Source organism: Heteronotia binoei, chromosome 4, assembly GCF_032191835.1.
Source record: "Heteronotia binoei isolate CCM8104 ecotype False Entrance Well chromosome 4, APGP_CSIRO_Hbin_v1, whole genome shotgun sequence".
Taxonomy (NCBI): Eukaryota; Metazoa; Chordata; class Lepidosauria; order Squamata; family Gekkonidae; genus Heteronotia; species Heteronotia binoei.
Window position 1 is genome coordinate 147,336,667 of NC_083226.1, and position 25,189 is coordinate 147,361,855.

At 40.6% G+C, this 25,189-nt stretch overlaps 1 protein-coding gene across 4 annotated transcripts in view; it reads right to left on the reverse strand.

The window, feature by feature from the left end:
• Nucleotides 1-283: 283 nt before the first annotated feature.
• Nucleotides 284-25,189, reverse strand: part of DDX4 (DEAD-box helicase 4) — a 71,748-nt gene continuing 46,842 nt past the window's right edge. For all 4 annotated transcript variants that reach the window (XM_060235977.1, XM_060235976.1, XM_060235978.1 and 1 more), the window contains 17 exons: nucleotides 18,622-18,672; nucleotides 18,028-18,081; nucleotides 15,501-15,581; nucleotides 15,291-15,371; nucleotides 14,568-14,609; nucleotides 14,117-14,164; nucleotides 13,807-13,851; nucleotides 13,574-13,716; nucleotides 11,709-11,861; nucleotides 10,235-10,389; nucleotides 7,272-7,401; nucleotides 4,766-4,932; nucleotides 3,921-4,066; nucleotides 3,031-3,130; nucleotides 1,795-2,065; nucleotides 1,599-1,703; nucleotides 284-721 (listed from right to left, as the gene is read on the reverse strand). In XM_060235977.1, the coding sequence (XP_060091960.1) occupies nucleotides 632-721; nucleotides 1,599-1,703; nucleotides 1,795-2,065; nucleotides 3,031-3,130; nucleotides 3,921-4,066; nucleotides 4,766-4,932; nucleotides 7,272-7,401; nucleotides 10,235-10,389; nucleotides 11,709-11,861; nucleotides 13,574-13,716; nucleotides 13,807-13,851; nucleotides 14,117-14,164; nucleotides 14,568-14,609; nucleotides 15,291-15,371; nucleotides 15,501-15,581; nucleotides 18,028-18,081; nucleotides 18,622-18,672 (1,862 nt within the window). In that variant the 3' untranslated portion in view covers nucleotides 284-631. The remainder of the gene's footprint in view (nucleotides 722-1,598; nucleotides 1,704-1,794; nucleotides 2,066-3,030; nucleotides 3,131-3,920; nucleotides 4,067-4,765; nucleotides 4,933-7,271; nucleotides 7,402-10,234; nucleotides 10,390-11,708; nucleotides 11,862-13,573; nucleotides 13,717-13,806; nucleotides 13,852-14,116; nucleotides 14,165-14,567; nucleotides 14,610-15,290; nucleotides 15,372-15,500; nucleotides 15,582-18,027; nucleotides 18,082-18,621; nucleotides 18,673-25,189) is intronic.

The window sequence follows — 25,189 nt, forward strand, 5'->3', positions numbered from 1 at the left end:
TTCTAAGGTTCTGTGCATTCACACTTGAAATCCCATGTGTGACAGAGTACAAAAAAAGAAAAACTGATTTAATTTAGTAGCTTTCCTTGCTAAACATGCTAAATGATGATAGTTTTGCATTTTTAAGCAAATCATTCAAAGTAGCAGAATCGATATAGTTCTGAAATCAAACACTGCAAACTGAGATAAGACATCTACCACACAAAATACGCTAATACTGAGGAAAATCTGAACAAAACTTAGTCAGGGCTGGGTTAAAATCTATACAATCCACAGCATCAGATATGATCCTAAATCTTTATTAGGTATTTTTACAATCATTAACTTTTTACAACAAATTTCTGTTTCTTCACCAACTTTTAAGAATATTAACAAACAAAACATTCAAGTCAAAACAAAACAGTCTCCTTGTAAATATAAGCCCATCCACATTTTCTGAACATTGGTGGACAGTAATATCAACAGTTTCCTCAACAGTTCAACCTTAAGCATACATTCTTGGAAGTAAATGCCACTGAAATCAAAGGGATTTAAAGAAATGTGTTTAGGATTCAGACAGCTTGGCATGTAACTACTGTGCTTGGAAGATTTAGCATGATAAGAATTTCATTCCCTCACTGTAGGTAGTCAGTCAATCCCACATCTCATTGTCCGCACTTGTATTTGATGCAACAAATCCTCCACTGTGCTGATTTTCTTTACTATGGAAACCCTGTGAAAACTAGAATTAAGCAAATGTTCTGTTATGATAAAGAAAGCTATGTTCAATAGTGAAATCTATCACATGATTATTTTCATGATTATCAGACACAGGACTTTTTTTGTAGCAGCAACTCCTTTGCATTTTAGGCCACACACCCCTGATGCAGCCAGTCCTCCAAGAGTTTACACAGTCTACTGTAAGCTCCAGGAGTATTGGCTACATCAGGAGTGTGTGGCCTAATATGCAAAGGAGTTCCTGCTACAAAAAAAAGCCCTGATCAGACTGTTTTACTGCTTGATTCATTGGCTTCCCAGAAGTGGGTAATTTATGGAGCTTAATTGTGAACACCCTAGATGTGGGTTCATGTGCATATTTTGATGTACTTAATCAGTCTGCCTATTATTTGCAATACAGTAGATAAACTATACTTAATCATATACATGACACCTCTGAAAATGCCACTCAACACCTAAACCCAACTAGATCAAGAACCCTTTTGCCGTTGTCATTTCTAGTTGCTCAGTTTTCAGTACAAAGACTATTATAATCTGAGTCACAAGTGACCTCTACACAGACTGTGGGCAAACAGCAGCAATGTAGGGAGAAATTTACTATGTGGGTCACTGCTTTCAAGCAGTGAATTCATACCATAACCAGAAATCATTGGGAGAGTTAGACCACACAGCTGTCAATTGGAGAGCTGAATGTATGGAAGCATCTGCCAACATCTCCCACACAGTAAGTTTAAGCAGCAGAATGCTTAATCGTAATTACTGCAAAACAGGAAAAAGAGAACTGAAATAATCCCTGGACTCTCCCCCTCATAAGCTTCAGAACATGCTTTAATACCTAAGCCAACACATCAAATCTGTGTATCAATAATTCTATAATTTACCTTTCTAGAATCAACGGATGCAAAATTTCCCCTTGTATTGCTAAATCCAATTGCACCAGAACTACAAGCTATTTCTTCTAGCCATGATGGGACTTCCTGTTGAGCCTACAACAGAAAAAAAATCCATTACATTATGCATTATTCATTTTGATAATCTCCATTTAAAAGCAGAAACTGTAGGAACAAAACAACTTACATCCACAAGTACTTTGACTAGGGACTGTGCAATACTGCTGTCATTAAGAGGATCAAAGAAAGAAATTGCTTTGCCGATGTTACCACAGCGTCCAGTGCGCCCAATCCTGTGAACATATTCATCTATTGTGGAAGGAAGATCGACATTTATAACATGATGAACATTCTCAATATCCAGACCTCTCGCTGCCACTGATGTTGCAACAAGAACAGGGCATTTTCCAGAACGAAAATCACGAAGAGCTTCTTCTCGTTCTCTCTGCTCCCGATCACTGTAAACAGAGATTTAAAAATGTTTGCAAAGAACACTTAATGCAGCAACTTAATATGTGCATCAATTATTTACTAATCAACAAGAATATTTCAATCTAATATTGCTCTTTCAAAGTTTGTCATGCCATTTTCCATGTTGACACATGCTTAATTTATTCCAGGCTGAACTGCACAGAAGCAAAAATGTACCTTTCACAGAATACTGTATTCCATTGGTGCCCAACCTTTTTTGAGCCTTTAAAACATGCAGTGAAGATCCTTGTGCTGTAGTGTTAGCTGCTCCCAGAGCAGCATTTTTAAAAACCTGAGAAGCCAATCAGATCTCCAGTGGCCAATAAGAAACCCTGCTGGGCAAAAAAACAAACTGGCCCACCCACTTTCCACTTGACAGGTACCAGGAAAGGGGTTGGTGGGCACCATGTTGGGAATAGGATCCTTGTGATTTGCACCCTTGTGTTTCACAAGAGACCTGCTGCTCATTATTGTGGCATTCCACATAGTCTAAACCTACCTCAGCCTACTGTACATTTCAACAGGTCAGTAAGTGTTGCAGTACTAAAGTACCATATGAAAGCTGCAAAATCCACAACATTTCAAACACCATTTAACTGCTTTTACAAGGCCCCATTTGATGAAAGGTATATTCAGAATGACAGTAATAGCTCTGTACAGTCAGCTTGCAAATTTACAGAATCTGGAATCTGCCAGGTGTGATTGAAGCTCCTGGATGGAAGAGGCAGAGGGGGCTATTTTGCCCACTTTCCTCTGCTCTGTGGCTTTTCAGTCCATGGAAGTCCCCCCTCTTCCCTATCATCACTGCCTTTTAATGCAGATGGCTGCTAAGGGGAAGGGCAGAAAAAGGTGTCTACTGATGGTGCACAGAGTCCCACCAACTTTAGTTAGAAGTCCTCTCTATAGTAATTTCACAATTTACTAACTACATAGTACAATTTAGATGGCTCACCCATGAATACTTGTTGTTTTTATTTTTTCTTGGCAAAGAAGAGTTGCAAAAAAATCTGCCTTTTTCTTAGTTTCAACAAACACCATTGTTCGCTGATCACCTGTGAACACAAAGACATTAACAGTCATTTCATAATACAGCAGGACGTAATTTATAACAAAGTAAGTAGTTTCTAACTGGTGGTAGTAGATACACAACATTTTGTTCCTAGAAAATGAACAGAACGATTTAAGATGCCTAAGCTTTGGAGTTATGCATATTACCCACATTTCAAGCAGAAGCTCTGTATTACAAGGTACCTTTTCAAGTATTTTCTTCCATATGCAAAAACTTACCTTCAGTCAGTTAAGATCCTTGTGCTTTGTTAACAGCTGCTGTTGAAGCAGCTTCATAAAAATCCGCACAGCCAATCTGAAAGCTCCCATCTGGATCTACCCACTTTTAAAAAAACACTTGGCAGATATCAGATGGAAGTCTCATTGGAAACCCTGTTCTAACTTTACATGGGAGCGTTCATATTCCACACATGTAGTAAGCACCTGGAGTAGTGCGACAGACTTTCAAACCCCCAAAATGCTTAGAATAAATAGTATTATTTATTATGAGCAAAAATCAAACTTTACTGGAACAAAGCAGGTACTATTCTAAAACATTCAAGAACACAGAACAATGTTTTAGACTTCATCCAATAGTTAGCCACTGTTCAATAGTTAACTAGCATCCACCCTAAATAATATTGTTTAGCCATTTGGTTCTCATTAGTCCCCACTTTATTCACCAATTCCAAATTCCCTAGTATTTAAATGAAGGACTTGAGATTTTCTCAGCAAGTTTTACACATAATTATTTTTGCAAAATAGAAGTATTCAAGGTTACAAGCAGTTAATTACCTATGCTGTTGAGAATGTCAACTAGTTTGTCTCTCTTGTCATACTGACTAACTTGAACTATAGTCTGCTGAACATCACTGCAGGCTCCACCCACTTGTCCAACAACAACAAAAAGATAGTCCACCTTCAAAAATTCTCCAGCCAGCCTTAAAAAAAACCAAATAAAGTTAAGTTACTTTTTATTAGCAAAAAAAAAGGGGGGGGGGATTTGCAATTTTCTTGGAACCCAAGGTGTTAATTTTACTTGTCAAAGCAGCCTGTGTGTTCATAGCACAATTTTTTAAAGAAACATCAACCAAAAATGAAATCTACTTCACTGGTACTTAAACACAAAATTGGGTATTCACAATAAAAAAAAATATAAAAGTGACAGCATTATATCATGTAATTTAAAACAAGCCATACAATTCCAAGATGACAATTCTGTATCTCAAAAATAGAACTTCCAAACCATTCTGGGATTACTCCTGTCATTTCTCTCAAAAAGATGGGCAATTTTTATCTCTCCCTCTATATACTACAGACCAACACAGCACATTCAGCACTGCTGCTGGGGAACCTGAACCCTCCTGACAGCAATTCTAGAGGCACAGAAAAATGCAGGGAGAGGTGAGAATGCTCCACTGTGAGATTAGACAGAATTTCCAGTTAAACTGTATTAAGCGCCAAAACAATGGCTCTTCACACAAATAATAGTCTTCGGGGGGGGGGCACTATGTACTCAGGCCAATCTTTTATTTTTAACTGATTTTTCAAACAAGGTTTTCATTAATTAGCAGTCTAAATGTTTAGGAATCATCTTCACCTGTGTTAATTAAATTTAAAAACCACTTGCCAATATATACCTCTGAATTTCTTCAGGGAAAGTGGCACTGAACATTAGTGTCTGCCGTTTGTCCTTTGGTGGCATTCCAGGAGAGGAAATCAACTTGTTCATCGCTGGGCCAAATCCCATATCCAACATACGGTCTGCTTCGTCTAAAACCAAATATCTTACTTTGCTCAACCCAATCTAAAACATGAGAAAAAAGTAAGGCCACAGGTTTCTATAGATGCAGTAGCACCTGTCTACAATGGAATATTTTAACAGGAAAAGAATGAAAATGTTTGATACTGAACTATATGTCCTTGGTGCCAATTGGCCAACTAGAACTCTTGCAGCTGAGCTACTGCATCTTAACAACCAATCTGACAGCTAGGTGATTGTGGTTGGATGAGCTCCCAGCTTTTGAAAAAAGAAAAAAAAACCACATTCTGTCTCTTAAAATGGATAATCTCTACCCCCATACCCTGAAATGAGAACTTGTGTTTTCACACCAGGTATATGGTCATGAGAGGAGCTCACCATGTCCTTAAAAGGACTGAAATACCCTTGCAGATTCTCATAGGTCTTTGGACTTAAATTTGAGAAACTGTTCTGCGTTGAATACTATTTAGTGGCCTCTGTAGACTTCAATGGTGCCAGTTTTTGTATGCAAATTTGTCTAGCATATTGTTTGAAGAATTTGGGGCAGCAACTGCACTTCTTTGCACTTTGCCATAATTGTGTTCATTCCTGTTACAGTGTTTCTTCACAGTAAAATGTAAAATATGGTTTCTCTACTAATAGTCATCAGGCAAAAATTCATTCAGCAACTACAGCCGACAGTTATGCAACTCCAGAAGTTCCCTGGAAAGCATGTAATGCACACTGCTGAAGTAAAACACACAGACTGCATCTGCATGCAATGCACACTGCCATGCCATATCATGGAGAAGTAAATGGTGACGGGACTTTCCATCTTTTACCTTCAACTTTGTGAAAGCAGCAAGAATTTAAGGCCAGTTCCCCAACAATTTAACATGACCAAATGTTCTTTTATTTAATGACTTTCTTCTCTCCTCCCTACCCAGCTTCCTACTTTTTAATCTCAATCTCTCTCCCCTCCTCCCCCCTATATATATATAGCCTAACATTCTGGCATTTTCCAGCTCTCCCATTGGCTGTGATGCATACCATATCAGCCACTGGCCTGTGAACTGCCAGTCAAGCCAATCTGCGTGCCATTGGCTGGGTCTGCTCCTCTCACAGCTCCAGGACAGATGAGGACTGGGCTGCTGGGGAAACTGCTAGACAGTAGCTGTTGTTAGGCAACCAAGTCTGCTTCTGTCAGTAAAATGCAACCTACCTTGGTTCTCTCACTAAAAGGTGAGGGGAGGAGGTCTTTTCTAGGCCTCTTTTGGCTTTTGAAGAATTCATTGGCCCCTGACTAGGGTTGCCAATTCCAGGTTGGTGGGAAATTCCTGGAGATTTTGTAGAGGAGTTTGAGGAGGGCAGGGGTTGGGGAGGGGAGAAGCCAGCTGAATATAATGTCATAGAGTCCACCCTCCAAAGCAATTATTTGCTCCAGGGGGAGTGAGATCTGTTGTCTGGAGTTCAGCTGTGTTACCAGGAAATCTTCACAATCCACCTGGAAATTTGAGGGTGGAGCCTGGAGAGAGTGGGGTTTGAGGAGGGGTGAGACCTCATATAGGTACTATGCAATAGACTACTCCCTCCAAACCAGCCATTTCCTCATGAGGACCCACTGCCACCAATTTGCAGGTGAGGGTTGGGGATCACTCAAAATTACAACTGCTCTCCAGATGGCAGAGATCTGGTCCCCTGGAGAACACATCTGCTTTGCAGGGTGGGCTCTGTATCATTATACCCAGCTGAGATCACTTCCCTCCTGCTTCGGTCCACACTGTGATTTCGAACCACTCACAGACTTTCAGCCTAACCTACCTCACAGGGTTACTACGCAGATCAAAAAGGGGAGAGGAGAATGACATAAGCTGCTTTGGTCTACACTGTGGAGAAAGACTGTATGTTTCCTAGATAGAGGCTGTAGGGAGAGGAAGGAGATGGAAATCTGAAGTCAGTTCAATTCCCCTACAGAAAATGGTGACCTTTGGTGGGTGGGAAGACATCAAGGTTGGGGAGAGCAAATGCCTTCACTTAGGTGAGTGGGCAGGAACACAGCAAGGATGGGAGGGGGCACTCACCCACAGCCTCTTTCTATAATTTGTTTTATTTTCCACCACAATGGGCCTTATTGTCTATAAAGCTGGATTTTAAACAGTGGTTTAAAACTGTATTTTTATACAAGTGAACCAGTGTTTGCTGTTTTGATGTTTGCCTGATTCAGCTTACACAAAATGTGCTTGGTATCAATCCTGGAAGTCTTCAAACTGAGCCCTATGTGCAAAGGAAGAAGGGAGGGCCAAGGTCTTCAGTGGCTTGCTCTCATCACAAGCACGCAGCCATAGTGAAGCAATGCCATGAATTCAATATAGAGAATTCAGAAAAACTTTAGTCACAACACCTACCTTTTCTCTGCCTATGATATCCAGAAGTCTTCCAGGAGTAGCACATAATATATTACAGCCCTGCATTACTTGACGAATTGAATGAATTGTATTCGTACCCCCGTAAACCACAACTGGCCTTATGCAAGTTCTAGTCAACAGAAAAATAAAGTTATAGTTTCATAACTGATGCATTGACTGCTTCATAACACAGTTTACATTTTGAACGAACAACTTGGTATTAACATTATATTTTATAATATAAAAAGTTAATATCAGTATTTACGTTCAGGATAAACTTTTAACATAAATGATAGCTAAATATTGTGAAGTAAACTCCAAAGCATTTCCACTACGTTGCACTCTAGGTAACAATGTCCACTATGATATGCCCTAGCACAAAACAAACCACATACAAACTCTTTGGGGAACTATCCAAAATGACCCCAAACCAGGCCAAATTTTAGGAGTGAAGAACATTTATCTCATGGAATTTTAGGAGTGTTTGTTTTCCCGCACCAGGAACTAAGAGGGATAGGGAGGAAACTGCTGCCCCAGACAGCTGTTTGGTCACTTTTCCCTTGCTTTAAATTTCAAAGGGCCATTATTTTCTATGGGAAAACCTAGCCACTAGGAACATCAGGCTTTGAATTTCAGAGGCCACATCTACTCATAGAAAACAATGGCCCTTTACATTTTAAACAAATAAGAGATGCTCATTAACACCTGTTTGGTGAGACCAGCTCCCCCCCTCCCACTTTCTGGAGGGATGGATGGGGAGAAATTGCTACAATTGGCACACATTTTGGAACCAAGAAAAATGCATGGAAAAAAACCCTTAGGTGGTAAGAAGAGTCCCCAGAACTTGGGATAACAAGAAGCATGCCTTCTCCATATCCATATCCAATATTTTTTTTTATATGCACACCCACACCAGAGCCAGTTTGGTGGTGGTTAAGTGTGCGGCCTCTTATCTGGGAGAACCGGATTTGATTCCCCACTCCTCCACTTGCATCTGCTGGAATGGCCTTGGGTCAGTCATAGCTTTCGTAGGAGCTGTCCTTGAAAGGGCAGCTGCTGTAAGAGCTCTCTTAGCCCCACCTACGCCACAGGGTCTTTGTTGTTGGGGAGGGAGAGGTAAAGGAGATTGTGACCGCTCTGAGACTCTGAGATTCAGAGTATAGGGCAGGATATATAAATCCAATCTTCTTCTTCTTCTACTAGAGACGTGAAGGCCTGGGAGGGAAAAACAGAAAACTTCTGGGAGGGGAAGGACTTTTTGCCCCTGAGGCTTTCCCCAGTTTTTCCAATGGAAAACGCCTATGAAATATTTTCTAGTTTAGAGAAAATAAAATGCTTTTACAGACAATGTGGGCATACTATAGATACATACAGCTCTTAAATCCAAGATGTATATCTGCACCAAGGATAATAAAATTCACAAGAGAACAGAGGGTGTAAGTCTTTTATTGCTTCCTGACAGTTCCATGCCTTCTGTAGTCCTTTTCATCTCTCCCTCAAACCACTGACACATTTACCACAGGACAAGTAAAAGTAGTTTATTGCCTTACCTTGAAGGGGAGGGAGAGAGAAAAAAAAGCTATGAGGCAGAAAATGTACCAAAACCTCAGGGGAAAACTGAATGATTCACTGAGAACTTAGCTGTCTCTAACCAGATATCAAAAATTAAGGTACATGTGCTAAGGCAGCACAGGATGCACAAGCTTTGCAACTGTCTCTCAAAGACTGAATATATTTGCAATTTTACTTGAACAGAACTGAGGCATTTATAACTTTTAAATTATAGAAATGAGCTGGTGTGTGTATGAAGTGTCCAAAACCATGAAATACCAAAATAAATACAATGACATAAAAACACAACAATTTAATTCTGGAGAACTCTAACCACAACATTCACATTCACATCTACTCAAAAGGAAAACATTTCCTCACCCCACCCCCCAGTACACCATCAAGAAACAGAAGAGGTCATTTTAAATTTCAATACTAATAACGGATGTGGAGTGTTTTTTTTCTTGGGGAGTCATCTTAGGCCAATATGATATTGCCTTAAACCTGCTTCAGAAGGTACAAAGAGATTATCTGGAAGAGGTGATGGTAACTAGGGATGGACATGAATGCAGAAAATGGAAGGTCATCCCAGTTCATGAGGTCACACAAACATTCCCATTTACTAAAAAGGTTGGTTTGTGAAGATAGGCAAGGCTCCACAATGGAGGAAGTGGGAGATCTTGCAAAAGCCATTTAAAGGGACCTCTGGTTCATGAACCACAAATAAGCAATGATCGTGACAAGGTTTGTGCCCATTCCTAATGGTAACCTCCAGAGAGCTCCTACAATGCTAACTTCAAAAAGTGCAGGTTCAAAAAGAAAAGCTCCATGGTCATAGAAGTTACAAGAAGTCACAAGAAGCAACTACATTGTTTCCCGTAGCATATGCCCTAATCATGCTTGTTTCCTAGTTGCAATGAACAGTAATTTATGAGAAGTTTGACTTGTTTTCTTCCCTCAAATGTATGTGTCAAAACCTAGTAACAGAACATGGTCCCATGCAACAGAAAACAAGAAGCTCAAATTTAACTAAGGTTTTTTGTCATCCACTGATCAGCAGAATATCCAGCATTTTACTGATTTAGGGACAACAGAATTTGACACCTTGCCACACCATGTGAACTACAGTCTATCCTATCAACTCGAGACAGCTCTTGGAGGTTACTGGTATGTCTACTACTCACAGAAAATATTAGCACCATTATTTTTAATGGGAAGATCGGGCCTTGAATTTCAGAGACCCCATCTACTCACTGAAAACGAGTTGTAGTGCTCTGAACAGTGCTCTTGTGATCTAAGTTCAGCTACCTACTTACAGAATAGGTTATTTTATCATTTGGTGGAAAGAGAACAGATGCTGGTGCCACAGGACCACTACTACTTTTGAAACACACACACACTTAAATACTTACCCATATGCAAATTTTCTTGATTCAAGAAAGATCTGATTTACAAGTTCTCTTGTTGGAGCTACTATTATACATTCTGGTTCTTGCTGTTCTTTGAACTGAGTGGCAGAAACTCCATCTTGCATCATCTGGGCCAAAATTGGTATTAGAAAAGCTGCCTAAAGAACAGATATTTCAGTTCAGAAATGTAACACCTCTAGAACATACCAGAACCCCTATTTAAGTGTGTGCTACATAATGCCAGTTTATGGAGGTTGGGGAGGGGAAGTATACTGACGCTTGTATTTTCAGGAAGCAAGGTTAAGATTCAACTTCCAGTTAAACTTGGAGAATAACAGTACTTCTTTACCTTTAATTCACTACCATGCATTAATGCAAGCAACATTATTATCAAATTCTCCCACTCCCCAATCTTCCTCCACTGATGGAGAAGTCAGATTTTAACCTTATGGCATGGTGAACAGTACAAAGCAACTCATTGGCTAGCAGAAGCCAAGTGGGGAGAAGGGGCTGCCTAAAATCACAAATGTCCCCTATAAAGTTGTGAATATCCAACGGAATCTGTAGATCATCCTTGTGAGAAAGTAATCGCTCTAATAAAGACTAAGTGATTCATAATAAATGCTTCTCCAGAAGACATATTTTGCCAGCAAATAAATTAAATCCTTAGACTAGTGATTCTCAAACTGTAGACTGGAACCCAAAAAACAGGCTTTGAGTCCAGGAGTGAGACAGAGCAACAGGGTGAGATGGGAGTGAAAGCCCTAGGAAGCTAAAATGATAGATATGATGTTCAAAAAGGCCATGAAATACATCTTTTTTGCTCAATAATTTTGTATTTATATATACTAAAAATACAAACTTCAGTATTAAATGTAAGACTTCAACTTTTTATATTGGTAAAGGAGGCATAGTATAGATTTACTTTTCAAATGAACTCTGAAAAATAGGGTCTAGATGCAGGGCCCACTCCAAGTTTGAAAACCACTGTTTTAAACATCACTGTTTTCATCTTCACAGTTAATAAATGCTTTTACTGTTATTTAAATGTAGCAAATTGGAATCCTGAAATGTTTCAGTTTGAAGTTAATGAACACACAGGAATGCAGTTCCGGCTGGCTGTGTCAGGGGGTGTGACCTAATATGCAAATTAGTTCATGCTGAGCTTTTTTCCTGCAAAAAGCCCTGTGCATAACACTGGTGATGTCAGGGGGTGTGGCCTAATATGCAAATGAGTTCCTGCTTTGCTTTTTCTACAAAAAAGCCCTGACACCCTTTGAAGCTCCACTTAAAAGGATCAGGTGATGTGAAAGACCTCCACCTGAGAACCCTGGAGAGCCACTGCCAATACCAGTAGACAATGACCTTAACAAATAGACTAAAGGTCTGGTTCAGTATAATGTAGCTTCACATGTTCCACTTAATAAGACGTGCTACTGTAAACAGCAAAATTTCCACAATTTTGCAAAATACTTACCGTCTTCCCAGATCCTGTTTGGGCACATGCCATTAAATCACGTTCTGCCAGCACAATAGGAATGCTATGCTTCTGTACAGGAGTAAGTTTAAAATATCCAGCTTTTGCAATATTCTTGATTAATGTTTGACAGAGACCAGCTTCTTCAAAGGTCTAAGTAAGAAAAGAATTATTACAGTTTACTTAGACACATTCTCTCTCTGAATGGACAATGCCTCCCAAGCATTAGGCTCCATTTTGATATGATAAGTTGCAGCTTTGCTCCTTCCAATGTATGAGCCTCATACAAAACTCACTGGTATGATCAGGTTCCTATTCACAATGATGTACATGTGCACCCCCTGGGGGAATTCAAAGTCTGTGGAGTAAATAAACTAAATTCACTGAGGTGCTGCCTGTGACTGGGCATCACTGTGAACTGGAAACATGATCAAACCCAGAAGTTTTATTTCATGCTCCATGCAGGAAAGGCAGGAGAGATATGCACAAACACAGCAACAAACTGCCCTCATAAAAACTAGGGTTTATTTACCTTATTTCTGGCAATTATACAACTAGCCACAAACTTTAAAATTCTGAACCCTTTGTATTGGGAACTTCCTGAAAAGCATATGTGTACCCGCCAAAAAATTACTGAAAGACTGTTCAAACACATTTAATTAAATGCTGCATTTTACAGCTGTAAGTGTAGAATGCCATTTCCTTTCTCCAACTTTATGCTAGCAGTCTCTGTACAACTTGAAAACTTGTTTTGCAACTAGCATCATCCAACCTAATTAAGTCAACGATCAATCTCGCACTCCATTTTAAGACTACAAGCTGCATACTTGGAGATATCTCAAAATGTCTGAAATATGGTACTGAAATATGGTACTGAAATATGGTACATCGAGATTTTAGCACCCAACTAATTTGATGGTTTTAATTAGATGGTTTTAAAGCATGATAATAATATGTATACACGATTTGTAATATGTTTTGTAAACACCTTGTTTTAACGGTTGAAATGTTGTATATTATGTTATGCTATGTGAGCCGCCCTGAGCCTGCTTCGGCAGGGAGGGCAGGATACAAATTAAATATTATTATTATTTCCAATAACTACAGTCTGAGTGAGCTTTTGTGATATTTTGCTTCGTCTGAATAAGAGGCTTTATACAACTTTTTGGGGGGAATTCTTCTACAAACTAACATGATTCCCTACCATCTTGGTCCTTCAATAAGGAGAAAGACGAGAATGGCTGTTGCACTAACCACTGTGGCTGTTTCAGTTTCCCAACATGGAATTCAAGCCAGGACATGAACTTCAAACTGGCTGGTCACCTAATATTCAAACACCAACAAGCATAAAGAAATCTACCAGATTCTAAGTAAGTTTCTGAACAGTCTAACAAAAAATGCTGGATAGGAGGGGAGGGAAGAACCCAAGCAGGAAATCAATAAGGCCACTGATTTTATTCCTTTTATTGTACTTTCTGCAGGGAAACTAAGAGCGCTAGAGGGGCAGCTACAGGCTCAGCTGCCAATTCGGGGGGGGGGGGGGGGGGTCCCGCCTGGTCATCGCCCATGACACTTAGCTGCTGCTGTTACTCACCATAGCTTGTAGTTGTTGATACTGCTGTGATTTTAAAAAAAAATTATCCAAATATGTAAGCTGCTCGCCAACCATTTCAAAGTGGCTTAAAGGTTAAACACAAACTATGACACAACTACAGACCCAGACCCAGTGTAGTCATAAAAGAATATTAATTTTCCTTCAAATCCTATCTCTGTGCTTTCTCTTTAAAAGGAAGGAATAATCTGGATTAGACTTAAGTACTTTACAATAAACTCATGCTCTGGAACATAAAAGATAGATCACTAACCAGAATTGCGGCTGGGCAATCACGTCCTGACACTTCCACAAGAATATTATCATATTTGTCAAAGTTTATTCCTGTTTGATAATGTGCGAAAATAGCATCTTCACTGTCTGGTGGTGGCGGTGGCACATATGTCACCTTTGGACCTGCAAGTGTAAGGCTACAGTAGTAATTCTTTTAATTTTCATGATGTCAGACTTGCTTCAATCTCTTAATTTTCTTATAGTGTAACATACCTACAGTATCACCTCCTTCTCCATCACCATCTGATTTCCACATACCTTAAGGGAAAGTAATGTTTAGAAGAACAGAAATTGTCAAGTTGATGAAAGAATGCACAGAATAACTGTATATATTTAAACAGTTTGCTTACCTGTAACTGATGTTCTTCGAGTGGAAATCTGTGCAGACATACTGATGGAAACTGAGCATGTGACATTTCAAACTGGAGAAACTTCTAGAGCCAAGTTTAAAAGAATCTTTTGCCACTAGCTCCACCCACCATCTGTTTGATGTACAGAAACCACAAAGAAGAAAAGTACTTACTTTTCCCAGCACCTCCAATCACTTCTTCATTGCTGCCCTTGTAACCCCCTGTTAAAAAGCATAAAGCTATAAAATTACATACAAAGCAGCATTAACAATACAATACAACTTAAAAGGATAAACCATCTAAGTCCATTCATTTCATTCAAGGTTAAAAATGAAATCAGAGACAGATTTCACTGGTCTGAATGAATTACTGGACAAAAAGCAAACAATAAGAATGTATAAAGAGTCCTGTTTCAAGACAGCAGAATGAGAAAAAAGAAAAACAGTGACAAAGATGTGAATTGATAAAATCAACGTAGGGTCAAATTTAGCAAAATTCCAGAAACAAAATCACAGAAACAAAGAAAATTCCTCTAATTCTTTTTTTCATACAATAAGTATATAATCTTTTCACACAATAAGTACATAATATATCAGGCTTGCAAGTCATTTGTAAGGCATTTACCTCTGTCTCTAAATCCTCTTCCTCTTCTATTTTCAGAATCACCTGAAAAGCAAAAAGGTACACATTTCAAAGGATAATGTAGTTAGAAATTTTTCTCAATATCAACCCACTCCCACCATCTGGTCAGCAACACAGTATTCTTTTCTAGCTAGGTCTTTGTGTACATTTTCGGATGAGCCACTGCTTTGCTTGCAAACAATAAGTTTGCAAACAACTCTTGCCTATTTCCTAATCCAAATGACAAAATTTAACATGAAATCAATAATGCAAGAGTAATACAATCCAATATAACGGAAGATTGGAAGCTCTTACCGTGAAGCTTCCTTCTCGGTGGTCCTGGAGTGGGACGGTCCATCCCACCCAGTGTATTATCTCTGTCAAGCGGAGGTTGGTTCTGACTGTTTACCATTACTTCTGCTGTTTGCAGTTATTAAAATGGAGTTGCATCAGTATGGTCTCCGTGTGGTTTGTTACCATGATGCAGAATTTTGTTTTATAGATCCAGGTCGATGGGGGAGCATGGCTGTTCTATGGACTGAGGAGTTCCTAAGGGAGCGGCCCCTCCCCCAGGCCGGATCAAGCGATCAACGACCCTGTTCCGGAGGAGGAGCCTACTCCCAGCAGTTTAGGACCGTCCCACTACCATGGACCACCGGAGAACAATGTATATCTTTCTGAATAAAACAAACCCCTTCACATATGAACTGTTATTTGAATTCTGACCTGAAGAACCACCAAACCGCCCTCTTTTTGAATCAAAGAAACCAGAATGTTGTCCTCCATCTTGCATCTCACATCCATTATCTGTTACAATCAAACAAAAGTTAGAATTAAATTATTTTTTAATTCCCAACAGCATTCCTTGGCTGAAAGGAGGAATAAGTAATAATTCCGTACTGAAAACGTCTGTAAAACTATGAAAGTAGAGCTTACCTGTAAATAGCCCACGTTCTCCATGGCCACCTCTGATCGATCCTTGTCCACCCCTACGTGCATCACTGCCACTAATCATTCCTTGGAAACAAACAATGCAGAAAAGTGATTCACACACACTGCAAAAGCTAAGGAGGGAGTGAGGGAATACAGAACTTTTTGCCACCACAAAGGGGCTCCTCAACCAGCCCCTCTTCCCACATACACTCCAAGTACCCAACTTCTGCTCCAGTGAGAGTTTCAGATGCATTTTTAAAGGGCCCAACAACTATTTATTTTACACTACTAGCTGGCAAATACTACAATCCTAGTCCCACATGAACAAGCAAGATTCTTTCCCTTCTTTTGGCTAGTTTAATGCCACTGGCCACTGACCACTGACAGGGGTGTTCAAGAGGTACAAGCTAGAGAATGAAACACTGGACTATGGTAATCTCTTTTCATCTCTATAGGGAGCTGATTCCACCAGGTTGCGGCCAGGACCGAAAAGGACCTGGCCCTGGGTTAGTCCTTCGACCAAGATTCGCACATAGGGCTGCACTGAAGATCTTGAAGAAAATGTCTTATCAGCCAAAAAGAGTCCCCTATGCTATCTTAAAGTATATCTCAATCCAGCTTAGCTCCACAGGTGAAGGAATTAACTGGCAAGAACAAGAAACCATCACAGTGTTTTATTTTCTACTGGTGGTGAGGGGAATCTGTATTAGATGTTAAAAAGCTTAAATCGTACTGGCTAAGAAAAGTGTGGAAAAGAACCTGACCAAATACTTATCTGCCAAATGCACCACTTGTCAAGGCTTTGCCTGGTCTCTAGTGTTTTGTGAACATATAAGCAGAGGCCCAAGTAGCTGCCATTAGCTTTCCTCCAAGAAGACACTGATTTGTGAAGAATGATGCTGAGAGTGCTACACCTCTGGTGGATTAGGAAATTATCCTGGTTGATTTTGGCATATGCTTGCCATTACATGTCAGGAAAACGCAGGCTTTGATCCACCTGGCAAGAGCAATCTTGCAAGTCTTCTCTTCCATGGATACTGAAGAAATTTTGTGCTATGGTACTTGCTCTGATGTTGCAGACATGGGCCATGGCTCAAAGCATTATCCTATCTATGGTGTTCTAAATTAGTTTGAGTTTGTAGCCACATTGGGTAGGCCACTGGTATATTGTAGAGCCAACTTTATGAGGCAGCCACTGACCAGTGACCAAACATCATGCCTGGTGTGACCTGTGCTAGGCTTGGATGTGAACCTCGAGAATGGTGGCTATTTTGAAATTCTGATACTCCATGAAACCTGGTTTTGTTGTTTTCTAGTGTCCCTGGATCTAAAAAAAGGGTTAGCAGTGGGGGAAGGGAATGAAATCCCTGCCTGTTCTGCACGCCTCTCCCCAGGGAAGCCCTTTTTTTGCTCCATGTCCTTAACAAAGACACTGTCCTGCAGTATACTGGGTACTACATGCTATGAAATCTGAAATCTAACGTGAAGGCCCATTTCTAGAAATTTTTCAGAGACAATGGTACAATCTGAGGTAGATGAGGATCCTGAAGTACTCACTGCCTTCTGCTGCTACTCCATAAAGCAATTCCCTGCACACTCTGGGACCTTTATTTTAAATCAGTAATAGGAGAGGCAAGGCAAGTTTCAGTGGTATCATGATCCTAGGCCTAGTGAGGCTTACAGGCTCCAGAGAATGTGTAAGAGTAGCTACAGGGCCTACATCTTCCAGGATCCCTTCTGTCCCTCCGATTCGGTGAAAGCAGTTTCAGAGAGAAAACTGGCCCAGAGGGGTGGGACAGGGTAGGAAATCATAAATAGGCCAAGCTGCAGACAGGGGTTTTCTCTCTGGGAAGGCTGAGCTAGAGGCAAACTGCAGCCAGAGGGTTCCCTCATCAAGGAGGATTGAATCCATTTGGAATTATAGGAAGGGAATGTCTAGCTAGATGTGTCAGGGCTTTTATTTCTTTACATCAACCTTTCCTATTTTCTATATTCACTGAACACTAAATGTTTTACTACCCACTTGTTCTTGAGCACTTATAATAAACTTCCTTGTTGTTAGACTGCCTGGTCTGCGTGCCTCTTCAGTCACAGAAAGAAAAGGCTTTGTTAAGAAAGAAGACAAGGGTTGGGTGCTCTGGGCCCTCCCAGACAGACCTATACCAGAGTGGTGGCAGCCACTAGAAGGCCCTTCCTGGTCCCCTGCTGTGTGACAAGTGGAGACAGCAATCTTTCTGTGGCCTTTTTGGGCATTTCCTTGTTTTCCTTTGACCTTTGTATTTATTTCAACAGAGATAGCAAAGGTCCAAAAACATCCTACTTCTACAGAGGGGGCATGGCATATACTGACGACTCTCCTCTCACAGGAACAGAAGTATTGGCAACACCCTGAAGTGCATATTTGCCTGCAAACCATGGAGAAAGGATTTACCCTCCTCCAACAACTGAAAAATGGAGTATAAATATTTCCTACCCAGATAGTCTTAAAAAACAGACTGTTTCTTAATTGCCTGAATCATTGTGTTCTTACCGCCTCTCCTTGAGAATACTGACTCTGAATGGCTGTCTTCACTATCAGCAACTTCTTCCATAACAAAGCCATTAAAAAATAGAAAGGAGCAATTATTTTTCTGTACTAGCTATGTTTTCTTAAGGAATTCTTCAGAATTGAGACAAACAACTATGCAAACATAAGTACGCCATTTTTCATCTTTGTGGATCTAGACTATTCAGGCCTATTTACCGGCATGTGGCTTACCCATACTCAATGTCAAGGTTGATAACGTCTGCAAGAATAGCATTAAACAAATTCTGCAACTAATTTAAAAAGTTAGAATTTGAAGACAATGACATATCACACTTCATCTATTTGGTGGGCAATCATCAACACAAATATGCTTGCCTACTGCACAACTAGATTTCAGATGTAAGGTTTATGGCCAGTGCAATACAGGATTAAAGTTCATTAATTCAGACGAAGGGTTACAAGTTGAGCTAGCTGAAGTAATTCAGGTGAACCAGAAAAATCTTCAAACTAATTTAAGCTATTTCTCTGTTCTCCGTATTAAGACATGTATATAGTGAAATTGTTATTGGTTTCCTTGGGAGGAATTTGTATTCTTACCTCTCCCAAAACCTGAATTGTTTCTTTCTTCAGATCTGTTTCCTAATGCACCTGTAAACAGCACAAGTATATTAAGAGTTCTCCAACTATGAGTTGTCCACATATTGAACCCATTCCCAAAGAGCAACACTGGGTTAGAAAACACCTCTGAGCGTATATGTAACCCGTCTCCATGATTTCTCAGGTCTTACACTGTTCAAGACTGAGGGAGAGACTCAATGTTTAGCATTAAAGATAATAAATTAAGCTCAGGCTGCAGGCAATCAAAAGGCTGACTTAGAAGAAAGCAGTCAAGTTATCCTGGGAGCTTGGACTCACTCCTGATGATGGCTCTGTTCTTTGATTCCCTTAAGGAATCATAAAATTAAAGCTATAATCAACAGAAGTTGCACAACAACATCCATATTCTAGGACCATCCACAGTGGACTTACAATGTAGACTTCACTGGCAATCTAATCATAAGTAAGAGACAGAAGCCTTGTTCACATATTTCAGTAAATATGCGTACTTCATACATGTACATGTGTACACCTGTTTCTAAAAAAGAGCCAATAGGCATTCACTTTGCAACTGAAACTTTAATAGCCAGGATTCTGACTTTTCCCCAGAGTCAAGATTCCAAAATTCTCCCAATGACAATAAATTTGGAACTTTAGCACAATGGAAGAAATGACCCAAAAATGCCATTTATAAATTTTGGCCCCAACAGCAAATTGCCCAGGGGAAAAAAACCTGTAAGTATTGTGACAAGCTACACTTTTAAGAGCTCAGAAGTGCTATGTAAACAGATAAAGGACTGTGAAGGATTAATTCTTCAAAGTCAGAAAGTCTTCAGTGACAGGAGGTTCCAGGTAATTTGATTAGTTAGCATCAATTGAGCAGAGAAAGACTTCTGAATTGCATAATGAGGATTCAGTCTGATTTCATCCCCAGCTCAGAAGAGTAGAGTACTGACAGTTTTAGAATTCAGCCCCAACTGAGAGCAGTTTAACACAGTCAAGAAAACTAGGGAAAGTTGGCAAGGACACGTGGGTAGTTAGATGGAGAATTCTATTTAGGCCAAAGAAAAGGGATAGATCTGCTAGTGAGAGAAGACTTTCCCTACCCAGTAAAATAGAATTAGCTCTGAAGAATACAGAGATCTCTGGTCTGATGTGGTTAGAAACCGCCTGATCTTTAATAGTCAGTTAAAAACTCAATACAAGTACTGCTGATTCAAGATAAGGAGTTTAGGTACTCAAAAGAGTGTACCAGCTTTCTGGAAACCAAAGGAGTCAGAGAATACGCAAAGAAAGTGTACTGAAGCCGCCCTGAGCCACTTGTGGGAAGGGCGGGATATAAATCCCAAATAAATAAATAAATAAATAAATAAAGTGTTTGGGGAAAACAGTGGAAGGAAAGACTCTTAACATAAAGGTTTAAGTCATTGTGGAAAAACTCTGACTAGCCTGAAACATAAGAGCTATACTTTGTGCATGTACTGGTTTTACATCAGAAATTTCAACCCAATTTCACCTCACCTTTCCCCTTCTGTGTTGAATAAAATATTCTGTTCATTTGGAATACAAAAACTTGAGTGCCATTAAAGATGTTGGTGCTTACTCCCCCAAATGCTTGCATGATTCTAGAGATTATTTAATCACTTGAAGCTCATTAAGACCTCAAATTTAGGATTTTATATATTGCTCTTTTGATCCACCTGCATTTCTCTGTTTCTCTTTCTGTTAATTTTATTATGTTCACTTGAAGATTAGAATTCTAAGAGCTATCCCCTATTCCAAATTCCTCCCAGAGGTACTGTACAGGCTTGTGTTCATTCCAGCACAGTATAATAATAATAACTTTTTATTTATATCCCGCCCTCCCCGCCAAGGCAGGTTCAGGGTGGCTCACAACACATAAATACAATACACAGTAAAACCATACCACACAATAATTACACTTAGAAAAAACCATCATTTAAATCGACTTATATTAAATTAACATTATGGTGCTATAACTCAGATCTTCTATAAAATTCAGTGGCTAAAAATATCTTCAGCGAATCTATCTTGGCTCAGCATTAAGTGAAGGCCATTTTAAAGAGAAAGGTCTTTCAGGCCCTGCGGAATTGGTCCAAACACCGCAGGGCCCGTACTTCCTCCGGGAGTTGGTTCCACAGTAGTGGGGCTGCAATAGAGAAGGCCCGTTCCCGAGTAGTCTTCAATTTGGCCTCCCTTGGCCCAGGGATATTCAGCTGGTTCTTTCCAGCTGACCTCAGCGCTCTCTGGGGTTCATATGGGGAGACGGTCCCTCAAGTAGGCAGGTCCTCGGCCATATAGGGCTTTAAAGGTAATAACCAGCACTTTGTAACGAACTCGGTACACCACTGGCAGCCAGTGCAGCCCGCGCAGCCCCGGCTGTATGTGCTCCCACCTCAGGAATCCCAACAACAGCCTAGCCGCCGCGTTCTGCACCAGCTGCAGCCACCGCGTTCTGCACCAGCTGCAGCCGCCAGGTTCGGCACAAGGGCAGCCCCATGTAGAGGGCATTACAGTAATCCAGTCTCGAGATGACCATTGCATGGATCACCGTTGCTAGGTCCCGGTGCTCAAGGAAGGGGGCCAACTGCTTCGCCCGTCTGAAGATTGTCTGGAAGTCCACATATGCAAGAGTGGTCTATCCTGCCTCCCTTCTAACAATTGCCTGTCCAGAGTACTGATATTCTATAACTTTTACTGTGACTCCTATTACCATCTGTTCCAGCTGTGGGATTATATTATGTTATTACTGCTTCACCATTCTTTAGCTGTTTTAAATTACTTGTTTTAAAGATTTATACATTAATTGGTTTTTAGTGTTTATTCATCTCTGTTATTACCTATCCTGAGACTGCCTGAGGAAAGGATGGGATAAAAATCCAATAAATAAATAATTCTAAGTAACAAACCCCTCCTAGTTAAATTAATACAGGACACTTATTCCAGCCCTATAGTCATTTTTCTGGATGGGAAAAGAGTGTGCTATTGATACTCTCCTCTACATCTAAGATCCTAGATGTCTCTTCAATTGAGAAGTTGTTACTATGTATTTGCTCAGCATATGAAATTACAATTTAGAATAAGGGATATTTTGAGAAAACAGCAGAAGAAAGCTTTCCCAACCCCAGCATTCCATGACTAGACTGAAATGCTACTTCTTTTGGCAATAAAACTTCTTTGGCACATCTGAGATTTGGCAGAACCTCTATTTATACTACTTCTGCTCACAGACACAGAAGTGCCAAACACTTCAAAGCTCTCTTTTTAAGCAGCCATTTTAATTATGCTCTGCTGCCCTCTTGTGAAAATAATTGGCTGCATAAGAGAACTACTGAAACTCTAGAGAGTAATGAAAGCCAATTGATGGAATTTGTTCCATTGACCCAAAGAGCTGAGTGTAACCTGAAGCCAAAAATATTTGAAGCAGATCTACATACACAATGCAGATTTAACCAGGACTCTATATCATGTCCTGAGGAACTGCTCCTCTTTTTAAACGGTTTTAAAATTTAATTTAACATCCAGCCTGATGAAGAGTTCTGGTGAATATGAAAGCCTCATACACTGCTATTTGGCATTTGACTATGTATTTGACTAGGTATTATATGAATTACACTATGGAAAGTAATCCTATTGTGTTGTTTCATAATTAATGGGAATAGGGAAAGATATAGAGCCACAAACCAGCTCCAAAAAGAAAATAATTTTTCTTCCTTTGCCTTTATAAATATTTTATGCTTTCTTCTTTGAAACATTGGCCTGCAGGCAGAGACTGGACCTGCCAGCTGACTAAACAAGAGAGAAAGAGAAATAGACCAAAGACCTTGCAACAGTTCACAACAGAGACTCCCTAGCCAATTCTTCTGTTAAAAACCCACCTCCTAGTAGGTGGAGAGAAAAGCACTCTATTGTATTGAACCCTGGAAGACAACTCTTGGATGCTTGAGGGCAGAGCTCCTTTTGCAGAAAAAGCTGAGCAGGAACTTATTTGCATATTAGGCCACACCTCTTGACACCAAGCCAGCTGAAACGGCATTCCTATGCGTTCTTGCTCAAAAATAGCCCTTCTTGAGGGCATGAACACAAACTGCTGCCTTATAAAGAATTAAACCACTGGTCCAACAGTGATTACTTTCTACTCTGGACTGCCAGAAAGCTGGTTCTCCAGGGTCTCAGCCTCAGGAAAAAGCCTTTCACATCACCTACTGCCAGATCCTTTTAAATGAAAAGGCCAGGGATTGAACCTCAGACCTTCTGCCTGCTCAGACCTTCTGCCTGCCAAGCAGATGCTCTACCACTGAGACATAGCACTTCCCCACAACCCAAGAGTTTTCATTAAGTAGGCCCTACTTTGTTAAGCGTATGTTTCCTAGGTAACAGGTATAGGGAGAAGCTTAGAAAGTGAAGCAAAGGGGCTAAGCTATATAAAACAGTGAGTACATATGTCACACTCTTATAGAATACAAATGAATACAAGATCAGGTTTAAGGTTAATTGGATTTATATTCCACCCTCCCCGCTGAAGCAGGCTCAGGGTGGCTCACAACCAGTAAAATCATAACAATAGAACAATTAAATAGATCAGCAAAGCTAATTAAACAGGTTAAAACAGTCCCTAAAATCAGGAAAACAGCCCTTATTGTTAGCTAGGGGCAACTGATGACAAGTTAACATACCAAGACAAATATTGTGTGCACCTGAAGTAAGATGATTATTATCAGCATTAAAAAATGAACACATGTGGACACATGAAGCTACCTTAAAACGAACCAGACCATTGGTTCAGCAAGGTCAGTGTCAGGGGCTGGGTGCGGTTAAGGAGCAGAGTCCAAGTCCTGTCTGGGGTCAAGCCAGGGAGTTCTAACCGAAGCAGTCAGGTAGCTGAGTTGGGGAGGGGGGGGGGGTGTCTGGAGTTGAGAGTCAGGAAGCTGAGAAGTTCAATCAGGAGCGCAAGAGCTGGGGTGGATGTGAGTCATCATGGAGGTGACTTGCCTCCACAAGGAGCCCAGTCCCAAGTGGGGAGCTAAATGGGCCTCCAGCAATGTCCCTATTAGCATGCAGTGAAGCTTCTGCCAGAACTCAGGAGTCAGCGACCATCTTCCTCGTAGGCATGCATCCCTCCAACGGGTCGTCATGTCTTGGTGGAGTCGCTCTCTCAGCCAAGCTACCCGTGGGGGTGAGTCTTGTGGGCTTTCTGCTTGCAGCTGTGTCTCTTCCACTGCTGCTGGGTCAGGCGCAGAGAATGCTGACTGAGGCGGCAAACTGTTCCTAGAGAATTAGAGGGGCAGGCCACAGGCTCTGCTGCCAACTGGGGCGGGGGCCCAGCATGGTTATCACTGTCGCCCTTGACAGTCAGTACCATCTACTCAGATGGGCAGTGACTCTACAGGGTCTCAGGCAGAGGTCTTTCACTTCACTTCCAACCTGGTCCTTTCAGCTGGAGATGCCAGGGACTGAACCTGGGAACTTCCACATGCAAAAGGCCACAGCCCTTCCCCAATCAATTCAAGTGTTTAGATACATTAAGGCTATTAAGTACGAGATGCACATAGAATCATAGAGTTGGAAGGGAACTCCAGGATCATCTAGTCCAACCCCCTGCACAATGCAGGAAATTCACAAATACCTACCCCAAATTCACAGGATCTTCATCACTGTCAGATGGCCATCTAGCCTCTGCTTAAAAACCTTCAAGGAGAGCCCACCACCTCCTGAGGAAGTCTGTTCCACTGAGGAATCGCTCTAACAGTCAGGAAGTTCTCCCTAATGTTGCGCCGGAAACTCTTTTGATTTAATTTCAACCTATGGGTTCTGGTCCTACCTTCCGGGGTCACAGAAAACAATTCCACACGATCCTCTATATCACAGCTCTTCAAGTACTTGAAGATGGTGATCCTATCACCTCTCAGCTGCCTCCTCTCCAGGCTAAACATCCCCAGTTCCTTCAACCTTTCCTCATAGGACTTGGTCTCCAGACCCCTCACCATCTTCGTCGCCCTCCTCTGCACCCGTTGTCTATATTCTTCTTAAAATACTGCAGGTGATGTCTTACCAGAGCAGAGTAAAGCAATACCATCACATCACGTGTTCTGGACACTATACTTCTGTTGATACAGTCCAAAATTGCATTTACCTTTTTAGCCATCGCATCATACTGTTGACTCATGTTCAGTGTATGATCCACTAAGACCCCTAGATCCTTTTCAACCCTAACCCCTCCCCCAAAAAACATTTACATTCAGTTTCTGCCTCTTGCCATGGCTCAGTAGTCATCCATCTGTGAAACACCTGGTCAGCTAGCATGAAGCATACTTAATATGAAAAACTAATGTTATATTTACTGTACATGCAAAAAGTACCTTTGACCTGATCACGGAATACTCACATTATTTTCTTTCAGCAAACATTCATGTAGATCAGAATACATGAGTTCTTGCAATTTAAATGTAATGTAATTAAGTCCAACAAGCATTTTCTATTCAGAAAGCAACATCTTGGCCATTATTTCTTAATGTATTCTGAACTACGAATTTCACAAAATACACAA